Genomic DNA, 21,460 nt, shown 5'->3' on the forward strand with positions numbered 1-21,460 from the left:
AGAGCAGGGTTTAGGGCTGTTGTGCATAGGGTCGCTATGAGTCGGAAACGACTCGACGGCACATAACAACAACAACAACTTCATCCAAGAATGATTCTGCTAAAAATAATCAATCATATATTGCTCCTCTTCTGCTCAAAGTCATCCCATAGCTTATGTCTCACTTAAGAAAACCTTAAGTCCCTGCTTAGGTCCATCACATACTATTCTCTTCCTGGTCTTGTTTTCTCTCTGGCCTCACTCTCTCCTAGTCTCCTCTCTTCTACTGACCTCCCACCACAAAGACTATCCCACAGCCTGTAACCTTCCAGTTAGATTCCGGTCAAAGAGCCTTTGTACTTGCTGTCCCTGCCAACTGGAATGTGGCACCCTCCTTCCCAAGTAATTTTGCGACTAAGGCCTTCAGGTTTTTAGTAAATAGTCATGTTTTCAATCAAGGCTTCCTGGCCTCTCTACCAAAAGCCTCTGCCCCCTCACCCCAACTGCTAGCAACACATCATATCTTTTCTATGCATTATTTTATCTCCTCTGTACGTACACTTTTTGTTTATTTCTTTCTTTCCAGATTAGAATATAAATGTCATTCGAGTTGAGATCATTCTCTCCAAGGTTCATTCCCGAGTCTGCTGGTTTGAGAATAATGCCTGGCCTATAGTAAGCACTCCTTACACATGTGTCAAACATATGAGCACATTTTCTGTGTTTCTATTTGACTACAATGATCTAGACGTTGTGCTAGAGACACTGAGGGGCCAAAGGTCGCTATGAGGCCACTTCTGTCCTTAAGACCTCACAACTGTGGGGAGCTGCTGATATGTACCTGTGTTTGGGGCTAAAATAGAAATTGGCCCAAGAGGAAGTGGGTCCTGCACCCAGGGAGGGAGCAGAGTGGATGATAGGTGAATAGCCTTCACACCTTAGGAAGCAATTACCTTTGCTGTAACTGTCCCATTTCAATGTAAATAAAGGTGTAAGAAAGTCATTGCATCCAGGCATGTACTTTCCTCCATTTGGGTAAAAGTCCAGGTGACCAGAGGTAGCAACAGTCCCCAATCCTGAAACAGATAAAAGGAAGGTAAATATTTCCAAAAAAATATCTGTATTTCAATCCAGATTCCTTTTTTTCCCCTAATAAAAAAAACCCCAACCAAACAAAAACCAAAACAGAACGAACCAAACCCAAAAACTAAGTGAGCTGCATTTGTGTGAATCACGTCGACAAACTCGGCATCTGAGGGATCCAGCCTGACTTCCTTCGGAGTGCTGTGGAAATACGGCCCAGCAGGATCCAACCCTAGAAGAAAGCACCACACCTGTCAGACTGAAGCACTCGCTGTACACGCGCAAGCTGGACTGTGATGTGGTTTAGGTGAAGGCAAATTAGTCTTTACTATGTAATTCATATGACCATTCACTTGGTGCTGTCAAGTCAGAGTCAACTCGTAGCTGACTCTCCAGCGGGTTTCTGGAGGCTGTAATCGCAGGAGAGGAGACTGCCCATCGTTCTGCCAAGGAGCCGTTGATGGATTCAAATTAACACAGAGGCGCTGCCTTTGGATTAACAGCACCACTCCCTACGGTGAGGAAAAAGGCCACAATCTAAGTCTATGGATGCAGTCTGTATCTATTACAATATCCTATTCCTACATATCATTCTTCTAGGTCATATAGCCCTGGTGTGTCCACTTGCCATACAGAGGTAACTCGTGGTTGCGGTGATGCTGAACACTGTGACACTGGTGAGTCAAATGCGATAATGGTTACCCATGGTGGATAGTGTTCGGTGGAGCTCCCTGATTAAAACAAGCTTGGAAGTAGGAGTGGCATCCACTTCCGTAATAGCTTGCCTCAGGAAACCCTATGAACCTGGAGAAAGGATGGAAGTCACACAAGCATTGAGGACTTTTGTTCATAGGGGCGCTATGAGTTGTCTACGACTCGACGGCACTTAACAACAATTCCTACATATACACAAAACTCCTACATACAATGGCCTGTTCCTGTGTCTGGACAATGTCAAAATTGCTCAGGAAGTCAGAAAATCGCAGGAGCTATTCTTACTTTTGTATGTGGAATACCACATTTGTCATCAGGGTTATTTGATTACAGAGATGGGAAGAGATATACACACCAATAAAAGACAAATAAAAATTGAAATGGACTTCTATGCAATATGTAAAAATGAATCTGCAAGGTAACACCAGGAAGGAAGAAGCTGGTATTGTGGAGAGGAGCCAGATGGAATCTGAACATGTTAAGGAGGCGGAATGCGACCTGATTGTGGGAAATTGTTGCCAGGTCTACAATACAAAAACCAAGAAGAGAAACCAAGAAGAGATGGTATTTCAATTAGGTGGGAGGAGTCAGCTGGGTCACATTCTTCACTGGGGTCAAGGAAGTTAATGGCCACCAGGCTCCCACACAACCAACAAGACACTCATGGTTTCAGCATGAACAGTTTCAATAGAAGAGTGGCAAAGACATCAGACTGTGACAAATAAAAGACAGAATCGACTTTACCTACAGAAACGGAGCCACTAAACTTACCAGGAGTTTGAATCTGACTGGAGCCCCAGCTAAGAAGGGATTGTGGGGCTAGAGAAGAGAAGAATGAGCACATTGCAGTGTTAATGGGTAGAGCTGGTGAGAGAGAATGAGTGCAAGCGAGCTTGAAGATATTATGGGAGAAAGCTAACTAAGGAAGGCATGAGGTTCAGAGCAAGCCTGAAACAACAGCAAGACCAATGGAAGTTAACCAAGATGCATCTGAACAAACCAGCCATCCTTACAAGAAAAACAAAACAAAAAAAACCACCCCAAAAAAACCCCACTGGTTTCTCTATTTTTGCCTCAGGCAGAATTGTAAATCTTCAAGTCCAGGGAAGAATTCCGTTTTGGTATTGTGTAAGCACTGATCAGATGCAGTGGCTTACTGGGAAAGAACTGCACTGCCAACTGAAGAGACCATGGTTCGAATCCACCAGTTGCTCTGTGGGAGAAAGATGGGAAATCAATTCCCCTGTGATCTATTGTCTCTGAAAACCTGCTGGTGGGTCAGCTATGGATTAGTTCTGACTCGATGGTACATAACATAACAACGTCATGAGGTAAGGTGCTCTGGGCACAAACATCCAAACACGGCATGTAGAGAGCTAAGAGGATACTGCTCCGAGGGCAAGAAACCCTAGATAAAAACTTAGACTGGCCTGGTCCCCCTAGGAGACAGGGAGGAGTGCACACTTGGGCCAGTGGCTCAGGGCTGTCCTGGAAAGAGGTCTGTAATAGAAGAGAGAAACTGAAGCCTGAAGGTGATTAATGTGTGCATTTACGTACATGTGGGCCAGCACAGAGGCAGCAATCATCCTTCAAATACGCAGAACACTGATGTTTCATAGATTAACTCCCTAAATTACAGTAATTTATGACAACTGCCCACCACTACAGATAACCACCACAGACACAGGGACGTAATTGATATCCTTCACGAGTATCAGATAAAAGTTGGTTTTAATTGGTTTCATTTTGAAGCCAACGTCTGTTTTTGAGATCTCTGTTCTTTTGTTACTCAAGGAACACTCATGCTTAAAAATGAACTACTTAACAGGAATATAGATGGTCACATCCAAGTAATATACATTCTCTGAACCTTCACAGAGCTTTCTGAAAATAGTTGGGTTTTTTTTTCTATTTACCCAACAGGATGATTTACCTGAGTGGGAAAACTAGAGATAAAGAACATCTGATTTTTGGAAGAAGAATAATGAAAATAAAATATCCACGAATCTGCTGTGACTGAGTATGAGTTTTCATACTTGTATAGTGATGTTCTTCCCTTTCATTTAGACGAAGATGTCTTGTAGGTGGCATGAGGGAATGCCAAGAGGTTCCACCTTCAAGTTGTGACCCTTCTTCTTCACCCAAGACTTGAAACCAGAGAGTCACTTGGCATTTCACCCCTAAGGACTTCATACAAGATGGTAATTTTATAATTTTCAATACAAATGATGGAGAATTGGGAGCAGAGAGCTTGGATAAGGAAATATGATCAACAAGAAAAGCCTGTTCTACCATGAGACGGCAGCGGCAAAACACATTAGCTTTATTTGGAATTCTTAATCTGTGTTTAGAAAAACAGAGTCTAGGAGGAAAATCTGAATTTAAAGCAGCACATACATTATCTGCAGAGAGTTGATCTGAACTAAAGGAAGCTTTGTCGCCTCATATTCTTTGGATCTGTTATCAAGAGGGTTCCATTTCTGGATAAACATCACACACTTGGTAGGACGGTGGGTCGGCAAAAAGGAAGAAGACCTTCAGCATGACTGGCTGACACGGTGCCCACTGCAATGGGCTCCAGCGAACAGTCGTGAGGGTGGTACAGCATCTGTAAGTGTTTCATTCTGTTCTGCGTGGCGCCTGGCGGGCTCTGTTCAGAACCCACACGGTGGTCAGTAACAGGCAATGTGGGAGACCCTCGGGGTCGCGGTGAGAGAAGAGAAATTCTTGAGCAGTTCATGTTGTTGCCTCGGGCCCTTGGGTCTGAACCTACTCATCGCTGACCCTGCCATGCATTTTCAGAAGTTGTGCATCTCACAAGAGGAGAGTGCCCACCTTTCTCCAGTGGGGCAGCTGGTGGATTTGAATCCTTTGTGTGTTGGCAGCTCAGCTTCTTATCACTAGGCCTCCAGGGCTCCCTGAAGAGTCCATAGTGCATTGAAAATAACAGACATATAAATAACTATGGGTCCATTAGATAGAATATTCCTCTTTTCCAGTCTAACAGAGGCATATTTCGAAGAGTAAGGGAGTTCACAGAGAACTCTGCCTGGGAAAGATGCATTTGCTACGAGTTTTGAAGGATGAACAGGGCATGTTTATGGAGATAGACAACAGAATGCACAGAGGCCTATAAACGCAAAATAACATGAAACATGACTAGATTACACAAGCCAAGATCATGAGAAATCTTAAGCAGTTGACTTGCATCTGAGGCAAGAGCACAACTGGAGTTGGATAACAGCTGGGGTGAGACAAACAAACGTTCAACAAGAGTTTGGTAAGAGAACGAAGAGGCACAATGAAGACACAAGAGAGGCGAGGCTTGCAGACTGCTGGGAGGAGTGGAGGGCTGGAGGAGAGGCCAGTCCAGCTCCCCGGTAATGGAATGAGAATTCTGATCTCCATTCATCTGACTCAAGTGCCTTGGAAGTCAGAGTGCAAGGAAGGAACGTACTTAATTATGAGCTTCAAAAAAATCCAACTCATGTCTCCTTTCCTTTCCAACTTGCTTCTAGGCTTAATATCTAAGGATGTTGTTGTTAGATGCCGTAAAGTGGGAAGTGACTCATAGCTGACCCTCCAGAAGATTTTTAGAGGCTATAAATATCACAGGAGGAGACTGCTCACTGTTAGTCCTTGGAGCAGCTGGTGAATTTGAACTTCACAGCTTCAGGTTGGCAGCACAACTCTTTACCACTAGGCTAGCACAGCTCTCTATCTAGGGATAATACTGAAGCAATTAATACTGAACTTGGCCTTCAACAAACCAGTTTAGCAGCACTAGTGCACCCGGGGGAGCTCCAGCCTGGGGTTCAGCTGTGCACACTGTTGGGACAGTCGCTGGGGTTCTGCCTTGTTCTGTGTACTGTGCTTGCCACGTCTGGGTTTTCAGTTACTCAGGAGGAAGGTTCCATGTTCTCCTGATTTTGCCACCAGAGGCCATGCCACAGTGTCCTCCTTCCACGCGGATCTGCTGCGCCTCACTTTGAGCACACTTCCACATATTATGTGCGGGACCAACATTTCCTCCTGCTCCTTCATTTGGTGGCAGATGCTCAGATAAACAAGTAAACAAATGCAAGGCCCAACCTGGGGCATGCTTACCGGTTATCCTTCCGAGGCCTGGCGTCCTTGACCCCGCTTCACCTGCCAGGTGTGCTCCCAGGCTGTGGCCAATCAAGTGCACTTTAGAAGGGGGATAGCCAAATTCCGTCTAAAAGGAGACAAGTCAAATAGTTTAAGAGCAGGTAAAATGACTTAAATGTATGGAGCGAGGGAGCGTCAGCAAGGGGTCTCCTTGGCAAACAGGTAACATTTTCTGTCCACTCCATTTGTATCCTGCCGCAAAAGGGAGTGCTAGGTGGGCGTGGAGGAGCGACTCTCGGAGGACTTCTGTCGGCAGCAGCCTCACCGTCCTCAGGACAACAGATACCCAGGCCCTGTGTCTGCAGCTTCAAGCCTTGCCCACCCTCCTTGGGGACCACATCTGCCAGCCTGTGTCTAAAACCAGACGCACACACCTAGGAGGTTAGTCCTCAAGGCCAAGGCAAAGCTAGAAGATGGCTGGCTGGAGCGATTTAGGCCCAAAAAAAGAAGTTTTGAAAAATATTCCCAGGGAGGTTAAATGCCCAAGAGTTAGAGGAGGAAAAAACATATACATACATACATACAACCTCACAGCGAACTTGATGGGACATAAAGGAGTATGCGTTTTGTTTCATTTAAGCTCCGTGCTCTCTTCATAACAGGAAGCATCAAGCAATAGTCTTCACTTGTATGCAATTTTGTCATTTGATCAGATACTCCATTTCCCCCCAATAGCATGATACTATGCTCTATCGCTTTATAAAGAGTATTTCCTATTCATTTGCATGCATGAGCGGGACACAATGGTTACACACTCAGCTGCTGACCTGGGCTAACCAGAAGTCTGTGGTTTGAACCCACCGATGGCCCACTGGAGACAGGGGCTGCGGTCTGTTCCTGTAGACCACAGCCTGGAAACACGAGACAGTTCCCCGTCCTTTAATACCACTGTGACTGAGAAGGACTTGATGGCAATAGTGCATTCAGCACGTTTACCCTGGAATAAGAGCCCTTTCTCTGCTGCTGCTATGATTTGACTTCCCATTTCCTTTCCTAGCCTTGTGCAGGTCAATGTGGGCTGTCCACCTCCTCAGTCCTGTTCTTCCCCTGCTGTCCCCAGGACCTGTCTAGGTGATTTATGAAGTGACAGAAGACAGGCAGGGAGGATACCCACGACAGTTCATGCATTATATAAATTAGTTCATGGCTTCCGCATTAGTCCCAAGGCCTTCCGAGACCTCGCCTCCTTCCTAGACCTCTCCGACTCCTCACCTGGGGCCTCCACTGCCCAAGCAACTCAGTGAACATTTCACTGAGGAAACACTTTTTTCCTTCAACTGAGCGAACTTCTCCTCCCACCACCTACAAGCCACTGCTGGTGACTGACTGACTCAACCTGTAAGAGAGGTCCCGGGTAAACAAAGACTTTCCCCAACAACTTTAGACTGGGTTTTCCCTGAAGGGAGCTGAGGGGTGGGGGAAAGGTCACTTCATCCGTTTTGTATAAAAAGACTCCAGATATTTTGCACAGAGCAGGAAAAGCAGTCTAGGGACCTACATGAGAATTTGGGTCCCTCATAGTTTTTCTCTAGGCTGTTTGCTAACTGGGAAAGACCTCATCCTGGTTCCCTTGGAAAGTCCTTCACTGGCCACCTCATCCATCTCTTCTGTCATTCCTGATCCCAACTGCTGGGGGTTTCCCTTGTAGTTTTTTGCCACCAGCTGACATTCTCTTGTTCATTTGTTTCTGAGGGGTTTTTTTGTTGTGTTTTTAAAAATTTTTATTTTATTTATTATATTTTGTGTGTGTACCATCAAATCGGATCTTATTGGTACAGGAGGAGACTGTCCCGCCTTCTCCAGCACAGCATCTGGTGGATTTGAACCATATACCTCTGGGATTGCAATGCAGCTTCTTGCCACTAGGCCACTAGAGCTCCCTTGTTTCTGAGTTTGTAAGTCAAGGTCTGTTGGAACAGGGACAGGGTCCTGCCCACAGGGTGCTCAGTGCTGAACCACAGCAAGAGTTGTGTAAAATAGGCTCTGAATGAACACCTGTCCTTGAAGTCTGAGGGGGTACAGCGCAGAAGGGGAAGACCCTCTATGAGGTGGATTGATTCAGTGACTGGGCTAATCGGGATGGGTGTGTCAGAGGCAGTGCGATCGGCACAGGATAGAGCAGGGTTTAGGGCTGTTGTACATAGGGTCGCTATGAGTCGCAAACGACTCGACGGCACATAACAACAACAACAACAACAACAACAACATGTGCTGAAATTACCAGGCTGTCGTTGAAATCTGAGGGCATCATTGCATCCTGCCATTTTACTCTGCTGCATTGAATGGTGGGAAATGACTTTTTTATTTTGGCCAATGCATATCCCCAGTAAAAAGTCTACTCCATCTCTTTAGAAATTAATGCCCTGCCTTACGCTAAGTGAGGTATGCACAGGCTTAATTTCACTTACATACTAATTTATACTGAATAATTTCACTCGGGCTTCACCCTTTCTTAGACTCAGGGAAAATTGTTCAGTGCAGGTTAGTTAAACAAGCATAACTACACTGGTGTGCACCATGTTTACTGGATAATCCATCTGTGTGTAGATTAAATAGTTATTTCTGGATTGGCTTATGAAATAATTCACTCCTACAGTGTAGATTCCAACTCATACCGTCCCTCCCTCGGTTTCCAAGTCTGTCAATCTTGAGTGGAGAAGACTTCTCATCTTTACCCTGCAGAGCTAGCGGTGAACTCGAACCACCGACCTTTAGATTCGCATCCCAACACATTAGACACGATGCCAGCAGCCAAGCGTTTACCCACTGTGCCACCAGTCTGAGTCAATTCATTGTCACAGAGCTGTATTTTTTGTGGGAAGTCTCAAGTCCTGAATAAATGGTATCCATATGATGACAACAGTTTATCACCATAACCACAGGTTTACGGTGTGATGAGAATGAACCAGAGTGGTCCCCACAGCTGACAATGGGGACCTTTCAGCAATGAGCCTGCGAAGAGACACTGCCATCTAGTGGTGGCTTGTTTGGGAACAGGCTCCTCAGCCTGAATACGACTGTTTCTCCTTTAAAAGAAGGTGCAACAATGAATGAATGGAAATCCAAAGTCCCTGTAAACATTCATTTAAATTAATTTAAAAAATACAAAATGGTAAAACAAATTCTGAATGTTATAATTCAAAAGCAGTTAAATAGTTTTTATTTTACTTTATTTTATTTTATTTCTAGCCCTAACCCTAAAAAAGCAGTTAAATATAGTTTAAGTAAAAACCAAAACTCTTCTTACTTTCAGAGTATTAATAAAGTAAGCCACCTCCGCGGCGACCACTCGGAAGTTGTTGACAGCGCTGAAGTAGTTGAGGGAGCCGTTAAACCAGTCTAAATTAATGCAGTTCACATCTTCCACTTGCAGCAACGTCTAGAGGAAAGATTAGGATCAAAATCAAGGAACTCATGCAATAGTATTCAAAATGGGTGATCCTGGAGGACATTATGCTGAGTGAAATATCTCAGTCACAAATGGACAAATACTGCATAGTGCCACTGTTGTGGAATGGGACTGATAATCAGGGTTGGGATAAAAACGAGAACAACTGGATAAATTATGCATACTGTATTGAAACAGATGATGGGGAGAACAGGTTAAATGAGATATATGATAGGGTATTATGGTTATCACAAGAATCCAGAATGAAGGTTGCCTAGTTGACTGTACTCGGGGTGGGGAACTGTATAACAATGAAGGAATTTTTCTTTTACTTTTCAAAGAGAAGAGTGAACTGGGGCAGGGGGAGGGGGCAGGGAGAAAAGTGCAACAATGAATGAATGGAAATCCAAAATCTCTGTACATGTTCATGAAAATGAGTAAGAAAAAAAATCTTCTGTTAAAAAAAAGCATAGATGTAGTATTTCATAAGGAAATGTTTCTTTTAAAAAATATCTAAACCATTGGTTCCATACTAAGAAACAACCCCCACCTAACCACCGCCAAGTCTTTATGGGAAGAAACCAGCCATCTTTCTCCAACCGAGAAACTAGTGGGCTTGAACCCTTGACTTTTCAGGTGGCACTGCAGCACATTTCACTCCATGACTCCTGAGTGCCTTAAGAAATAACAGTAGACATTATATGTATACAATTAACTATCTGGAGCAAGATAAGCATTACAAAGTGAACTGGGAAAGAGGGAAGGGAAAAGTGTATTTGTATGAGTGAAAACCAATCTCTTTGTAAAGTTGCATTAAAGTAACAATTATTTTATTATTTTATTTTTTTGTATATGTACCATCAAATCGAATCTGACTGGTATAGGAGGAGATTGCCCCTCCTTCTCCAGCAGAACATCTGGTGGATTCAAACCGTATACCTCTGGAATTGCAGTGCAGCTTCCTGCCACTAGGCCACCAGAGCTCCCTTAAAGTAACGATTATTTTTTTTAAAAAAAGAAATAACACTAGCTGATATTTATTTGAATCTTTTCTACCTCATAGGAAGTGTTCTAACACTTTTTACACAAAATATTAACTTGTTTTATCTTCATAACCACTCCAGGAAATAGATAACGACTGCTATTTTCCGTTTACAAAGGAAATGAAGCCCCAATCAGTTACATAACTTGCCCAAGACCACAGAGCTAGTAGACAGAACTAGGATGTGTGTTCTGACAGATGACACCACTGCAGTGTACGGTCTCATGAATACTTAATAGTTGACAATGTCATCTATTAATTTCAAGTCTAGGAGAGGAAAATTAATTTCATGCCATGAACTTGGAAATCTTTGTCCCACTTAAGTGAAATGAAGAATTGATCATATCGTCTAATCCTTTGTCGAAGGGAATAATTAGACAAAATTGATTCTAAAAATCTGCTTCCATTCTAATCTATGCAGTTCATAATAAATGGAAATAAATTAGTAACTCATTTAAGCCCCCAAACTTGGGCAACTGGATGAATATCCAAATATGGGTAAGTAGATGAAAGAGTCTCATCCGAATGAATACCTAACACCCTACCTTTGCATTACACATAAAGCTTACAGACTAGTGCAAGGAGAGCTGGCTTCACATCATACATTGCACATGTTTCTCTGCCATTCACCGTGTGAGTTGAACCCAGGAATGTTGATATGAGTCCTCTTGTTTGTTCCAAAATAGGAGGCTCGGATAGTTGAATAATTAACTGCACTGATCTCCTGTTTCAAGTGAAAAATAGATTAAGATGAAATTATTTCGATCATTTTTGTACTTGGTAGAACTATGCGAAGGCTGCTCAACTATCACTAAATTTGACTGTAATCATCATCTTCATTATATTTCAGTAAAAAAAAAAACAGCCACACTCACTTAAATCACAATTGTTGCTATTAAGTGCCTTTGAGACCAGTACGACTCATAGTGACCCTATGGAGAACAGATCTTAATCCCATCTTAACCTGCACCAGCCTTATCATTCCTGACACATCTGAGCCCACTGCCGCTGCCACTGTACAGACCCATCTCATGCAGGGCATTCCTCTCTTTCGCTGAACTTCCACCTCCACAAGTCACAACAAAAAGCTAAAAAAAAAAAAAGAAAGAAAGAAAAAATAGCTACTGCTACGTATCACACAAAGTGCCAACAAATTATTAATCTATTCTAAAATTCAATATATTATTTAACTATAAGGAAAGGAAATAAGACAGGCTTGGTTTTAAGGTAGTGTTTACAAGCTAGTGTTGGGTAAGGTGGGCAAGAATTCAGGTAAGTCTTCCCATTGTTGTGTACCATAGAGTTGAAACAAACCCACAGCAGATCCTACAGCAGGTTTTCAAGGGCACTTAATTGCACAGGAAGAGATTACCCTTCCTTCTGCGATTGGCAAGAGGCCTCGAACAGTGTACCTTCGGGCTTGCAGCACAGCTTCTTTCCACTAGGCCACCAAAGGTCCCTTTTAGGGAAGGCTTACTTTTGCTAAATCCTAGTTAGTTGTCAGTGTAATACATGGAAATTCTTTCATCTGAAGTATAGTATCATGTTGCAAAGATGGCAAAGGACCTTTGTCCACCCACATTATAATTTAAACAGAGACTACAATCTCATGACATAAGAAAATTGCGTGGTTGCGTGGTTGCGTGCTCTTGGGTTAATTCTTGTACTCTTGGTGACTATCGCCCCAGAGGATCCCCAAGGCTATTTTCCTGGCGGAAGCAGACAACCACTTCCTCCTCCCAAGGAATTGCTGGTGGGTTTGAATTGCTGATATTTTGGTTAGCAGCCAAGCAGTTAACCACTGAGCCCCCAGGACTCATTCTTTTTCTTTCTTTTTGTTTTATTTCATTATTTTTTTGTGTGTACCGTCAAATCAGATCTGACTGGTACAGGAGGACATTGTTCCTCCTTCTCGAGCAGAGCATCTGGTGAATTCGAACTGTGCACCTCTGAACTTGCAGTTGCAGCTTCTTGCCACTAGGTCATCAGAGCTCGCCAGGACTCATTCTTAACAAATGTAAAAGATCAACTGGTACTACCTAACTTGGGAGGGACTGGAGAGCATTATGTTAGGCGCATTAACTCAGTCCCATAAGGACAAATACTGTGTAGGACCATTATTGTAGAAACAAAAAAACGTGTATGAGGATCCAAGAGGTGGAGGGTCGGAGCAGAAGGGGGAGGACTGGCAGGGGGCTAATCATGGGGTCACACAATTTGATGGGTGAAGGGAGGGGTGGGTAAAGGAAATGGGAAAGATCTGATGTGAAAAACAATGTATATGGACTTTGTAAGTAAACCGATATAAGAGAAAAATTTTATTTTTTTAAAAAAGATAAATTGAAATGAATGTTGAATATTCTTTTGTTTTCTTGTATTTTGTTGGTTTTAGTAAATAAATGTTCACTTTCGAATACTACAAATCAAAGTGATTTTGTTATAAATATAAAATTAAAGGCACAATTATAGCCAATTTTATTGAGAAAATGAATACTGTAATCAGTAAATAGCTAAATTTCACTGGTGCATCTCATAAATGGAGAAGCAATGCATTTAAATACTTATGAAATTCAAACAAAGAGCCTATTACCACCTGTGTTTAATAGTGATATGTAATTAATTATAATCATGCTGGCTAAAACATTTCCTAGGTATAAGCAAAAATTGCGTTGGCCTACATGGTAATTTTAATAGTAACACTCCTGTCTGTACATGCGCCTGACATTGTTCTGCACTCTTCGTAGATGAGCTTCTTTAATTCTCATAACCCTGTCGGGTGAGTATTATCGTTATCCTACCTTTTGACAAATTAGGAAAACGTAACTTTTTTATTTTATGAAACGCATTGTTTATTTTCCGTCAACCTTATTTCCACTTTTTAAAATTTTTCCTACTAGTTTATCTACAAAATTCACAAACAAATTTGAACAAATTTTTTCCATTTCTCTCACCCCCCCCTACCCAACAAATTGTACAACCCAATGATTAATCCCCCTTTCCCCCTGCACATCCACATCCCTCTGCTTCCAGCCTCTCCCACCCTTCCTGGATCAGGAGAAGGTACTTTAGATGTCAATTTTCTTCAAGTACCGTAGCCAGTGGGTACTGGAATCAGTGTTCAAAGCGCACCTGGTTCATCTCTAAAGTTACATGTTCAAGCACTGGGCTCTCAAATTGTGTTCTGATCAAGTTTATCGAACGAAGCAGGAAGTAAAAATCAATTATATCCTGACTTTTCAGGAACCCCTCCTTTGATAATCAATGCAATCCAACTGCAAAGATGTTCACCTACATACAAGGAAGAACCCAGGGGTGAATAACAACACCCCAACTCCTTCAAACCCAGCTGGAGTCCCTTGAAGATCTACTGGGTTTCTATTTCTACACCAGAGAAATCTGTTCCAGAGCGAGTGTCGGAGAGAAGTTGAGTTATGCTTTTCCTACCAGAAGACTAGTTTGAAGAAGTGAGACCTCACTCAGCCCTCCAAGTGGTGATGTGCTGTGTGGTCCTAACATCTTTGTTGTCCAAGTTGAATAAAGTAAAAAAGCTAGAAAAAATATTTTTATTTACTTCCAATTCAATCTAGCACAACTTTCTTAAAAGCATGTGGTTGTGTACCATCAAATAGGAGTTAACTCATAAATGAACCTGCAGTGGGTTTTCAGCAGCTGTAAATCACACAGGAGCACTGTCCATTCTTCTTCTGCAGAGCTGCACTTGGACTTGAACTGCGTGTCTAACTAAAAAAGCATGTGAGCACAGAAAATGAGAAGCTCCATTCAACATCCTGGAATCAAACTCAGCTGCTTACAAAGTTACTCCAAAAACCCTTTGCCTGGAGTTGGTTCTGATTCATAGAAGCCTTTTATGGGGTCTCCAAGACTAAACCTTGAGAGGAGACTGCCCACCTTTCTCCTTTAGAGCTGCTGATGGATTCAAACCCCAGACCTTTAGGTTAACAGTGAAACATGCTAACTAAGCACTATCTCACCAAAGATCCTCACCTCCAAAATCCATAATATAAATAATGTCAGGAGTACTCAGAATTGGCTAATAGGAGATAGACGTGAAAGAATCAGTTCAAGCTGAGTTCTCAGGCTTCTCCTTGATCAGACAGGGAGCCTGACTGTTGCTGGAGGGACCTGCCCTCCAAGTGCTCCTGACATCCAGGTGATCTCTGTCAGAAGGCAGAACTAGTCATCATCTCGGCATGCTCTAGCTCCTAGAACAGCAGGCTTAGAGAGTGCAGAAGTGCACAGGCCTGCATCACACGTACATGGGGCAAGCCACCATCTGTTAAGGAGTGTTAATGCACTGGGAAAGTAGGTGGTTCTAGTCTCCTGGGAGAATAGCCGTGAGGAGCTGTGACTCAGAGTCTGAGGTGACTACACCCTTCCCACTTTGACAGTTCCGCCCACGAGGAAGAGAGGATGCCGCCCACTCAGTTTATAAAGGCTGTGTCTCTGCTCTCTCACAAAGATGGCCACGTGTATGGGTCAGGACAGGTGCAATCCTTGTTGGTTTTTGTTGTTGTCTGGTGTTTTTTTTCCCCTCAACCCTTGTTCTTAAAGCTATACCTTGACTCATCCTGTATCCAGCTTTAGAAACAAAAAGAAAAATTTTAAAACACCAACCCACGTTGGAAGAGTAAATTCTAATTGCCAGATGTAGGGACGGGACTTGTTTTTAGTCACACGTGATTCCATCCAGATGGAGGGAGTGGAGAAGACGTGAGGGGTGTTGATTTACGGTTCTTGATGAGGGAAATGCTGTTTTCCCAGGGCTTTGGGACTTCTCATCTTTCTCACCTGAGCTACTAACTCGTTCTTACTGTACTCCTGAACGACTCAAGTGCATTACCCCAGGCCAGAAGGATGAAAGGGCCAATGACTGTGTGGACTGATCAAGACCAGAGTGGGTCCTGGATGCACAGATGGGCCCTCGGGGTCCTAAGTGGACAGAGAAGCTGTCTCAGAACATTTGTATTCAGTATAAACTTTCTCTGATTTTTTTTCACAGTCACAAAAAAAAAATCAAATTTTTAGTGGTTAAGTTTCTCTAAATCCAAAATAAAAAGTAATTTTTTTTTTTTTTAAATTCCAGATTGAGGAGTTAGCTCTACAGGACAGATCGTATATTACAGTGAAAACTCGTGTGTGTGTGTGTGTGTGTGTGTGTGTGTGTGTGTGTGTGTGTGTGTGTGTGTGTGTGTGTGTGTGAAGAGAAGTGGAGGGGACGGGAAGGGAGGGAGAGAGAGTGGAGAGAGAAAAGAGGGAGGGAGAGAGAGACAGAGAGAGATGGAGAGAGAAAGGAGAGAGACACAGAGACAGGCAGAGAGAGAGAGAGAGAGATGAGATAGAGAGAGAAGAGAGGGAGGGACAGGGAAGAGAGAGACAGAGAGAGAGGAGAGACACACAGAGACAGAGAAGAGGAGAGAGAGACGGGGGAGAGAGGGAGGGCAGGGAGAACAAGGAGAGAGGGAGAGAAGGGGAGGGAGAGAGAGAAACAAGAAAGGGGGGGAAGAGAGAAAAAAACAAGAAAAGGGAGAAGGGGAGGGAAAAACAGACAGCTGCAAGTCAGACCATCTTTTTATGTCTGTATGATATGAAGTCCTAACAGAGGTTCCCTCTTGTCTGACGAGCCCTCCCCTGTGTGTGACTAGTGGGTAGAACACAAGGCTGGAGGTTGCCTATGCAGGTAAAAACCAAGTGATCTCACATGGGGATATTTTCTATCTCAGGCCTCTCTCCCGTCTGCTCCCTAAATGTAAGTACTCCACTTGGGTCTTTCTGGGGGAATAAAACCACCATGCTTGTAAAGCAGAGAGTCAACGAAAGAAAGGAAGACTCAGTGAGACGGACGGAGTCAGGCACAGCACAGAGGGCCTGAGCACATTGCAGACTGGGAGGAAGGCAAAGGATTGGGTAACATTTCAGTTCGGTTTGTTATTTGCTAAAAGCCAGCCTCAGTCTGACAGCACCTAACATCACAGAGCAGAGTTTAGGGCTGTTGTACGTAGGGTAGCTATGAGTTGCAAGGGGCTCGATGGCACATAACAACAACAACAACAACATCAATAGCTATACATCACTGGTGGTGGCATGTGGACTCGAGTAGGATCTTACTCATAGCTGACCCTCCAACAGGTGTTCAAAGGCAGTAAAATGCACAGAAGATTGCCCACCCTGCTCCTGTGAAGCAGCTGATGGGTTTGAACCAGGTGACTTGGTGATTTTAGCATAACTTCTTATCACTAGACCCCAAAAGGACCAGGAAGCAATCATCAGAACAGAGCAGGGAAACACCACAAGTTCAAGATCAGGAAAGGAGTGTGCCAGTGAGGCACTCTGTCTGCATACCTTTTCAATCTATATGCAGAACAGATCATCTGGGAGGCTGGGCTTTTTACGAGGAGGAATGTGGCATCAGGATTACAGGAAAACTCATCAACAACCTGCGTTATGCAGATGATACAACCTTGCTCACTGAAACTGAAGAGGACTTGAAGTGTTTGCTGCAGAAGGTCAAGGATTGCAGTTTTTAATATGGATTAAAGGTCAACATCAAGAAAGCGAAGATTCTCATCACTTGGCCAACTGGCAGCACCATGACAGATTGAGAAGAGATTGAGATTGTTAACAATTTTAGTTTGCTTGGTTCCACAGTCAACAATCTTAGCACCAGCAGTCAGGAAATCAAAATAGGAATTGCATTAGGACAATCTGCTGTTAGGGAATCTCACCAGAGTGCTAGAGAGCAACAGTATCAGTCTAGAAACTAAGGTGTGCCCAATCCAGGCCATAGTCCTTACTATTATTTGCTGTGCATCAGAGAGCTGGACAATGACTAAGGATGACAGAAGAAGAATTGATCCATTTGCATTCTGGTGTTGGAGAAGAGCATTGACTGTCAGGAGAATAAACAGATCTACCTTGGAGAGGGTGAAACCAAGTTTCTCCTTGGAGGCAAGGATTTCCCCTCCCCCCCCCCAAGTTTTCTTTTTTTATTAGGATTTTGAAGTTCTGTCTCACATACTTGGGCTGTGTTGCCTAGGGAGACCTGCCGTAGGAAAAGGACATCATGTTTGAAAAGCTGGAGGGACAGCGCGGGAGAGGGAGATCATGGGTGAGATGGGTTGATACAGTGACTAGGGTAATGGGGGCAGGTGTGTCAGAGACAATGAGATTGATTCCAGTTAGAGCAGAGTTCAGAGCTACTGTATCATGGATCACTGCGAGTCACAGGTGACTTGATAGCATATAGCAACAACAACAACAACAACAGCAAGAGGGATCTAATCTCATGCTTCTTGTAAATACTAAAACAAATAACATCGGAATCTGATTCACAACACTATAAAGAACTATTTTCCTTTAAATTAACATTTTATGCCTTATTAAATCAGCTCTACCTGAAGATCTATGTTTTCTTTGTATATATACAGCGTGTATTTTAGGGTGATCTATGTGTGAAAGAAGTGGTTCTGCTCACCTGGTAGGTATTGCGATTGTGTATGGTGTAGAGCAGAAAACGAGTGTTTATCTCCTCCGGAGAAGCGGGCATGCTTTTGATGTATCCTGGAAAAATCTTCATCCATGGAAAATCATTTTTAAAGCATCCCAGCCTTTCATAGCAAACTTCATTTCCTACAACACAGAATATGGTGTGTCAGAATTATAAGCATCAGACCTAGAGTAAGGTTGTGTTTCACACAATGAGGGTTACTTTTCAAAGGTGTTTAAATAAACACAGTCGAACCCATGGAGATTGTATTCAAAACATGCTCTTCTGTCTTCGTCCTCCCTCTCCCAGGCCACACCCCGTGACTCAGCCAATCACAGCGAGGCAGAGGACAGGGTTGGAATGGACACCCCTGGATTTGTTTTGCTGTAGAATGGAAACCTACCTCTTCGTTTACAGCCCTTCCCTTCCCTTATAAAGCTGTAACTGAGCTAGAGCGCAGCACATACCTGGCAAGGATCCCGAGACCTAACGTGGGACTATTTTTCCTGAGCTACTACCCTCTTTGTTCATTTGAATGAAAGCTCTTGGCAAAAATTGTCATGACAGGAGTCCAGAGTGAAGGCTGCACAGTGGAGTGGACTTGGGGAGAGGGATTGCATAACAATGAAAGAGTTTTACTTTTCAAGGAGAAGAGTGAATTGGGGGAGGGAATGGACAGGGAGAAAAGTGCAACAATGAATGCCTGGAAGCCCTAAGTCTCTGTAAACTTTCATTAAAATTAATTTTTAAAAGGGGGGGAGAAAACAACAACAACAACAACAACAAAAACACCACCCAATAATTACTCAGAAAAATCCAAAAGGATCTGTAGCCCCGGGCCTGGCATAGTTGTTGCTGTTATTTTTAGGTGTTCTTAAGTCAATTGTGACTCAGGGACCCTATGAACAACAAATCTGAGCCTTGTCCTGTCTTGGGCCATCCTCCTCGTCTCTGAGATACTTGAGTCCATTTTTATAGTGACTGGTGTCAGTTCATCTAGTTGAGGGTCTTCCTCTCTTTCACCAAGCCTGGTGTCCCTTTCCAAACCTGGTGTCCCTTTCCAGGGTCTGGACCCAAAATATGTGAGACAAGGTTTCACCATTCTTGTTTCCAAGAGGCATCGCAGTTGCACTTTCTCCAAAAACTGTTAGTCCTTTTGGCAGTCCATGGGATATTCAGTATTCTTCTCCAACACCACAGCTCAAAGGCATACATTCTCCTGCCATCCTTAGTCATTGCTTAACTTTCAGATGTACAGTAGGAACCCAATGTATGTTTCCAGGGTGAAAACGTAAAGGAGACCAACACTTGTTTTGCTTTTAACTACAAGACCTGGAGATCCATGTATTCATTCCTCCAATGAGAAACTTTCTGACGTATCCTTTTATAGGGGCCTTTGATCCAAATTTTCAATTAACATGCGGAGGAGGATGAAAACCTAAGAGTAAGTTCATTTTAGGCTCTTTTAGAGAGGAAGAATGGACTTGAATATAGTATTGGTTAGAGTTGTCTAAGGACACGTATGGGACAATAGCATTAATATCATAGGCAAACAAGATTCTGCTGAAAATGATCCAAAAAAACAATTGGAAGAGCACAGCAAGAGAACGACCAGATGTGCAGGCTGGGTTTAGAAGACGTGGTACTAGGGATATTATAGCTAATGTTAGATGGATCTTGGCTGAAAGCAGAAAGCATCAGAGGAATGCCTATCTGTGAAGGGAGGAAGGGAGAGAAGGTGCAAAGGAGGAAGGGAGGGAAGGAGATGGAAGGAAAAGAGGGAGGGAGGGAGGGAGAAGGAAAAGAAGGAAGGAAGGAAGGAAGGAAGGAAGGAATATGGTGGCCTTAGATTTTCTCTTCTAACTTGAGGAAGTGAAGAGACAACTGAGAACATCATTAAGCCAAAGCTGATGCTTCTGAGGCAGAGATAAGACATGTTGACTTCCTCTCTCCAATCTTTTTACTAATTCTGCCAGCCGCCATTCCTCCCGCACACTCTACTTCTCTACTGGGCTTAGTAACTCATTGCAGTGTCCATACAGACTGTATTTCATGGTCACCCAATGAACAATAGATGGAAACCTTGCCCTGGCTTGTGCCATCTCCACTATCTGTATCATGCTTAAGCCCATTACTACAGCCACTGTGTCGATTCTCCTTGGCTATAATTCAGGAGCAGAAACGGGTTGAGGATGTGGTACTTTCCTCAGATAGCTTCTAAGCCAAGCCTGCAGACAGGACTCACCCCGTCCCTAGGCCCCTCAGGCTTGGGTAAGTGCCTGGAGGCAGCCCATTCTGCCATTAAGGCTCTTGCCCAAAGGCATCTGGCTCCTTCCAGCTCCTTACTCTGCAGGTCCAGAGCTGCCTTGCTTTCCTTGGGGGGGGAGGGGAGGGATCAGGAAGCTTAGTCCTCCACCTCAAGCTGGCTCCTGCTGCTACCATTTCCATGCCCCTTGTTCTCACCACTCACAGCATATCTCTCTCTCTCTCTCTCTCTCTCCTGGATCTGTTGTTGTTGCTGTTGAGTGCCATAGAGTTGGTATCGACCCATAGCTGTCCCCCCGCCAGGTTTTCAGAGGCAGTTAATCACACGGGAGTTTGCCCATCCCTCTCCCGCAGAGCTGCTGGTGGCCTTGAACCATGTACCTTTGGGATTGCAGCACAGCTTCTTGCCATTAGGCTACAGGAGCTCTTAGAAAGTTCTTATCACAGGGAACCTGGATCCAAAGGATGAAAAACATGCACTCCATTTCTGGCTCTCCTTTCCTGAGGGTAAAAAGGCCCCTTTCACCATACCTAAGACAGATCATTTTTTTTCCTTCTTTTATCAAATTCTGATTTGAGTGAAAGTTTACAAAGCATATTTGGCTGATCAAGCAATCACTTATACACATTTTGCTTTATACCATTAATTACAACACTGACCATGCATCTATATACTTATTTATATTCCATGGCATATCTCAAGCCTAGCAGTATGGTACAACTGACCAATTCCCTCATTAGGGTTCGACGTAACTCCTTGCATGGTCTGTCCTCAACCAGGTGGGCTGACACAGTGACTGTGGCAAAGGTCTTGGGTGCGTCAGAGATTGTGAAGATGGCACGGGCTAGGAGAGCCTTCAGGTTGGCTGTTTATAGGGTCACTGTCCGTTGTGCTCTACTCCACAGCATGAACAACACAACCACCACCACCACAAAGACCCTTAGCATCCTCAGCAACCTGTTCAAACTCCTCAGTGCTCCATATATACCTTATTTACATAGTTCCAGCCAGCAATTTGGTGAGTCACAAGACCACAAATTAGCTTCAGTTCATTAGCCATTGGTTGCCATTAGCTTCAATTCATAGTAACTCCGTGTACAACAGAATGGACGTCTGCCCAGTCCTGCAACATCTTCCCAATTTCCATTATGCTTAAGTCCAATTATTGTCAATCCATTTCATTGAGGGTCTTCTATTTTCAGGAAAGTCTGCTGTTAGGGACCTCTCCAGGGTACTGAAGAGCAATGGTGTCTCTCTGGAGACTAAGGTGCGTCTGATACAGGCCATGGTCTTCATAATCACTTGTTATGCATCAGAGAGTTGGACAATGACCAA

General features: G+C 43.6%; 1 protein-coding gene across 1 annotated transcript in view; it reads right to left on the reverse strand.

Annotated features, from left to right (window-relative positions):
• PNLIPRP3 (pancreatic lipase-related protein 3) overlaps positions 1 to 21,460 on the reverse strand; it is a 48,811-nt gene that overhangs the window by 18,900 nt on the left and 8,451 nt on the right. The window contains exons 2-7 of the mRNA XM_006880157.1: positions 17,848 to 18,002; positions 10,960 to 11,079; positions 9,173 to 9,304; positions 5,884 to 5,992; positions 1,175 to 1,294; positions 933 to 1,055 (exon numbers count right to left, since the gene is read on the reverse strand). Coding sequence (XP_006880219.1) covers positions 933 to 1,055; positions 1,175 to 1,294; positions 5,884 to 5,992; positions 9,173 to 9,304; positions 10,960 to 11,079; positions 17,848 to 18,002 — 759 coding nt within the window. The remainder of the gene's footprint in view (positions 1 to 932; positions 1,056 to 1,174; positions 1,295 to 5,883; positions 5,993 to 9,172; positions 9,305 to 10,959; positions 11,080 to 17,847; positions 18,003 to 21,460) is intronic.

Source organism: Elephantulus edwardii, unplaced genomic scaffold (genome assembly GCF_000299155.1).
Source record: "Elephantulus edwardii isolate Elephantulus edwardi_28Jun2011 unplaced genomic scaffold, EleEdw1.0 scaffold00006, whole genome shotgun sequence".
Taxonomy (NCBI): domain Eukaryota; kingdom Metazoa; phylum Chordata; class Mammalia; order Macroscelidea; family Macroscelididae; genus Elephantulus; species Elephantulus edwardii.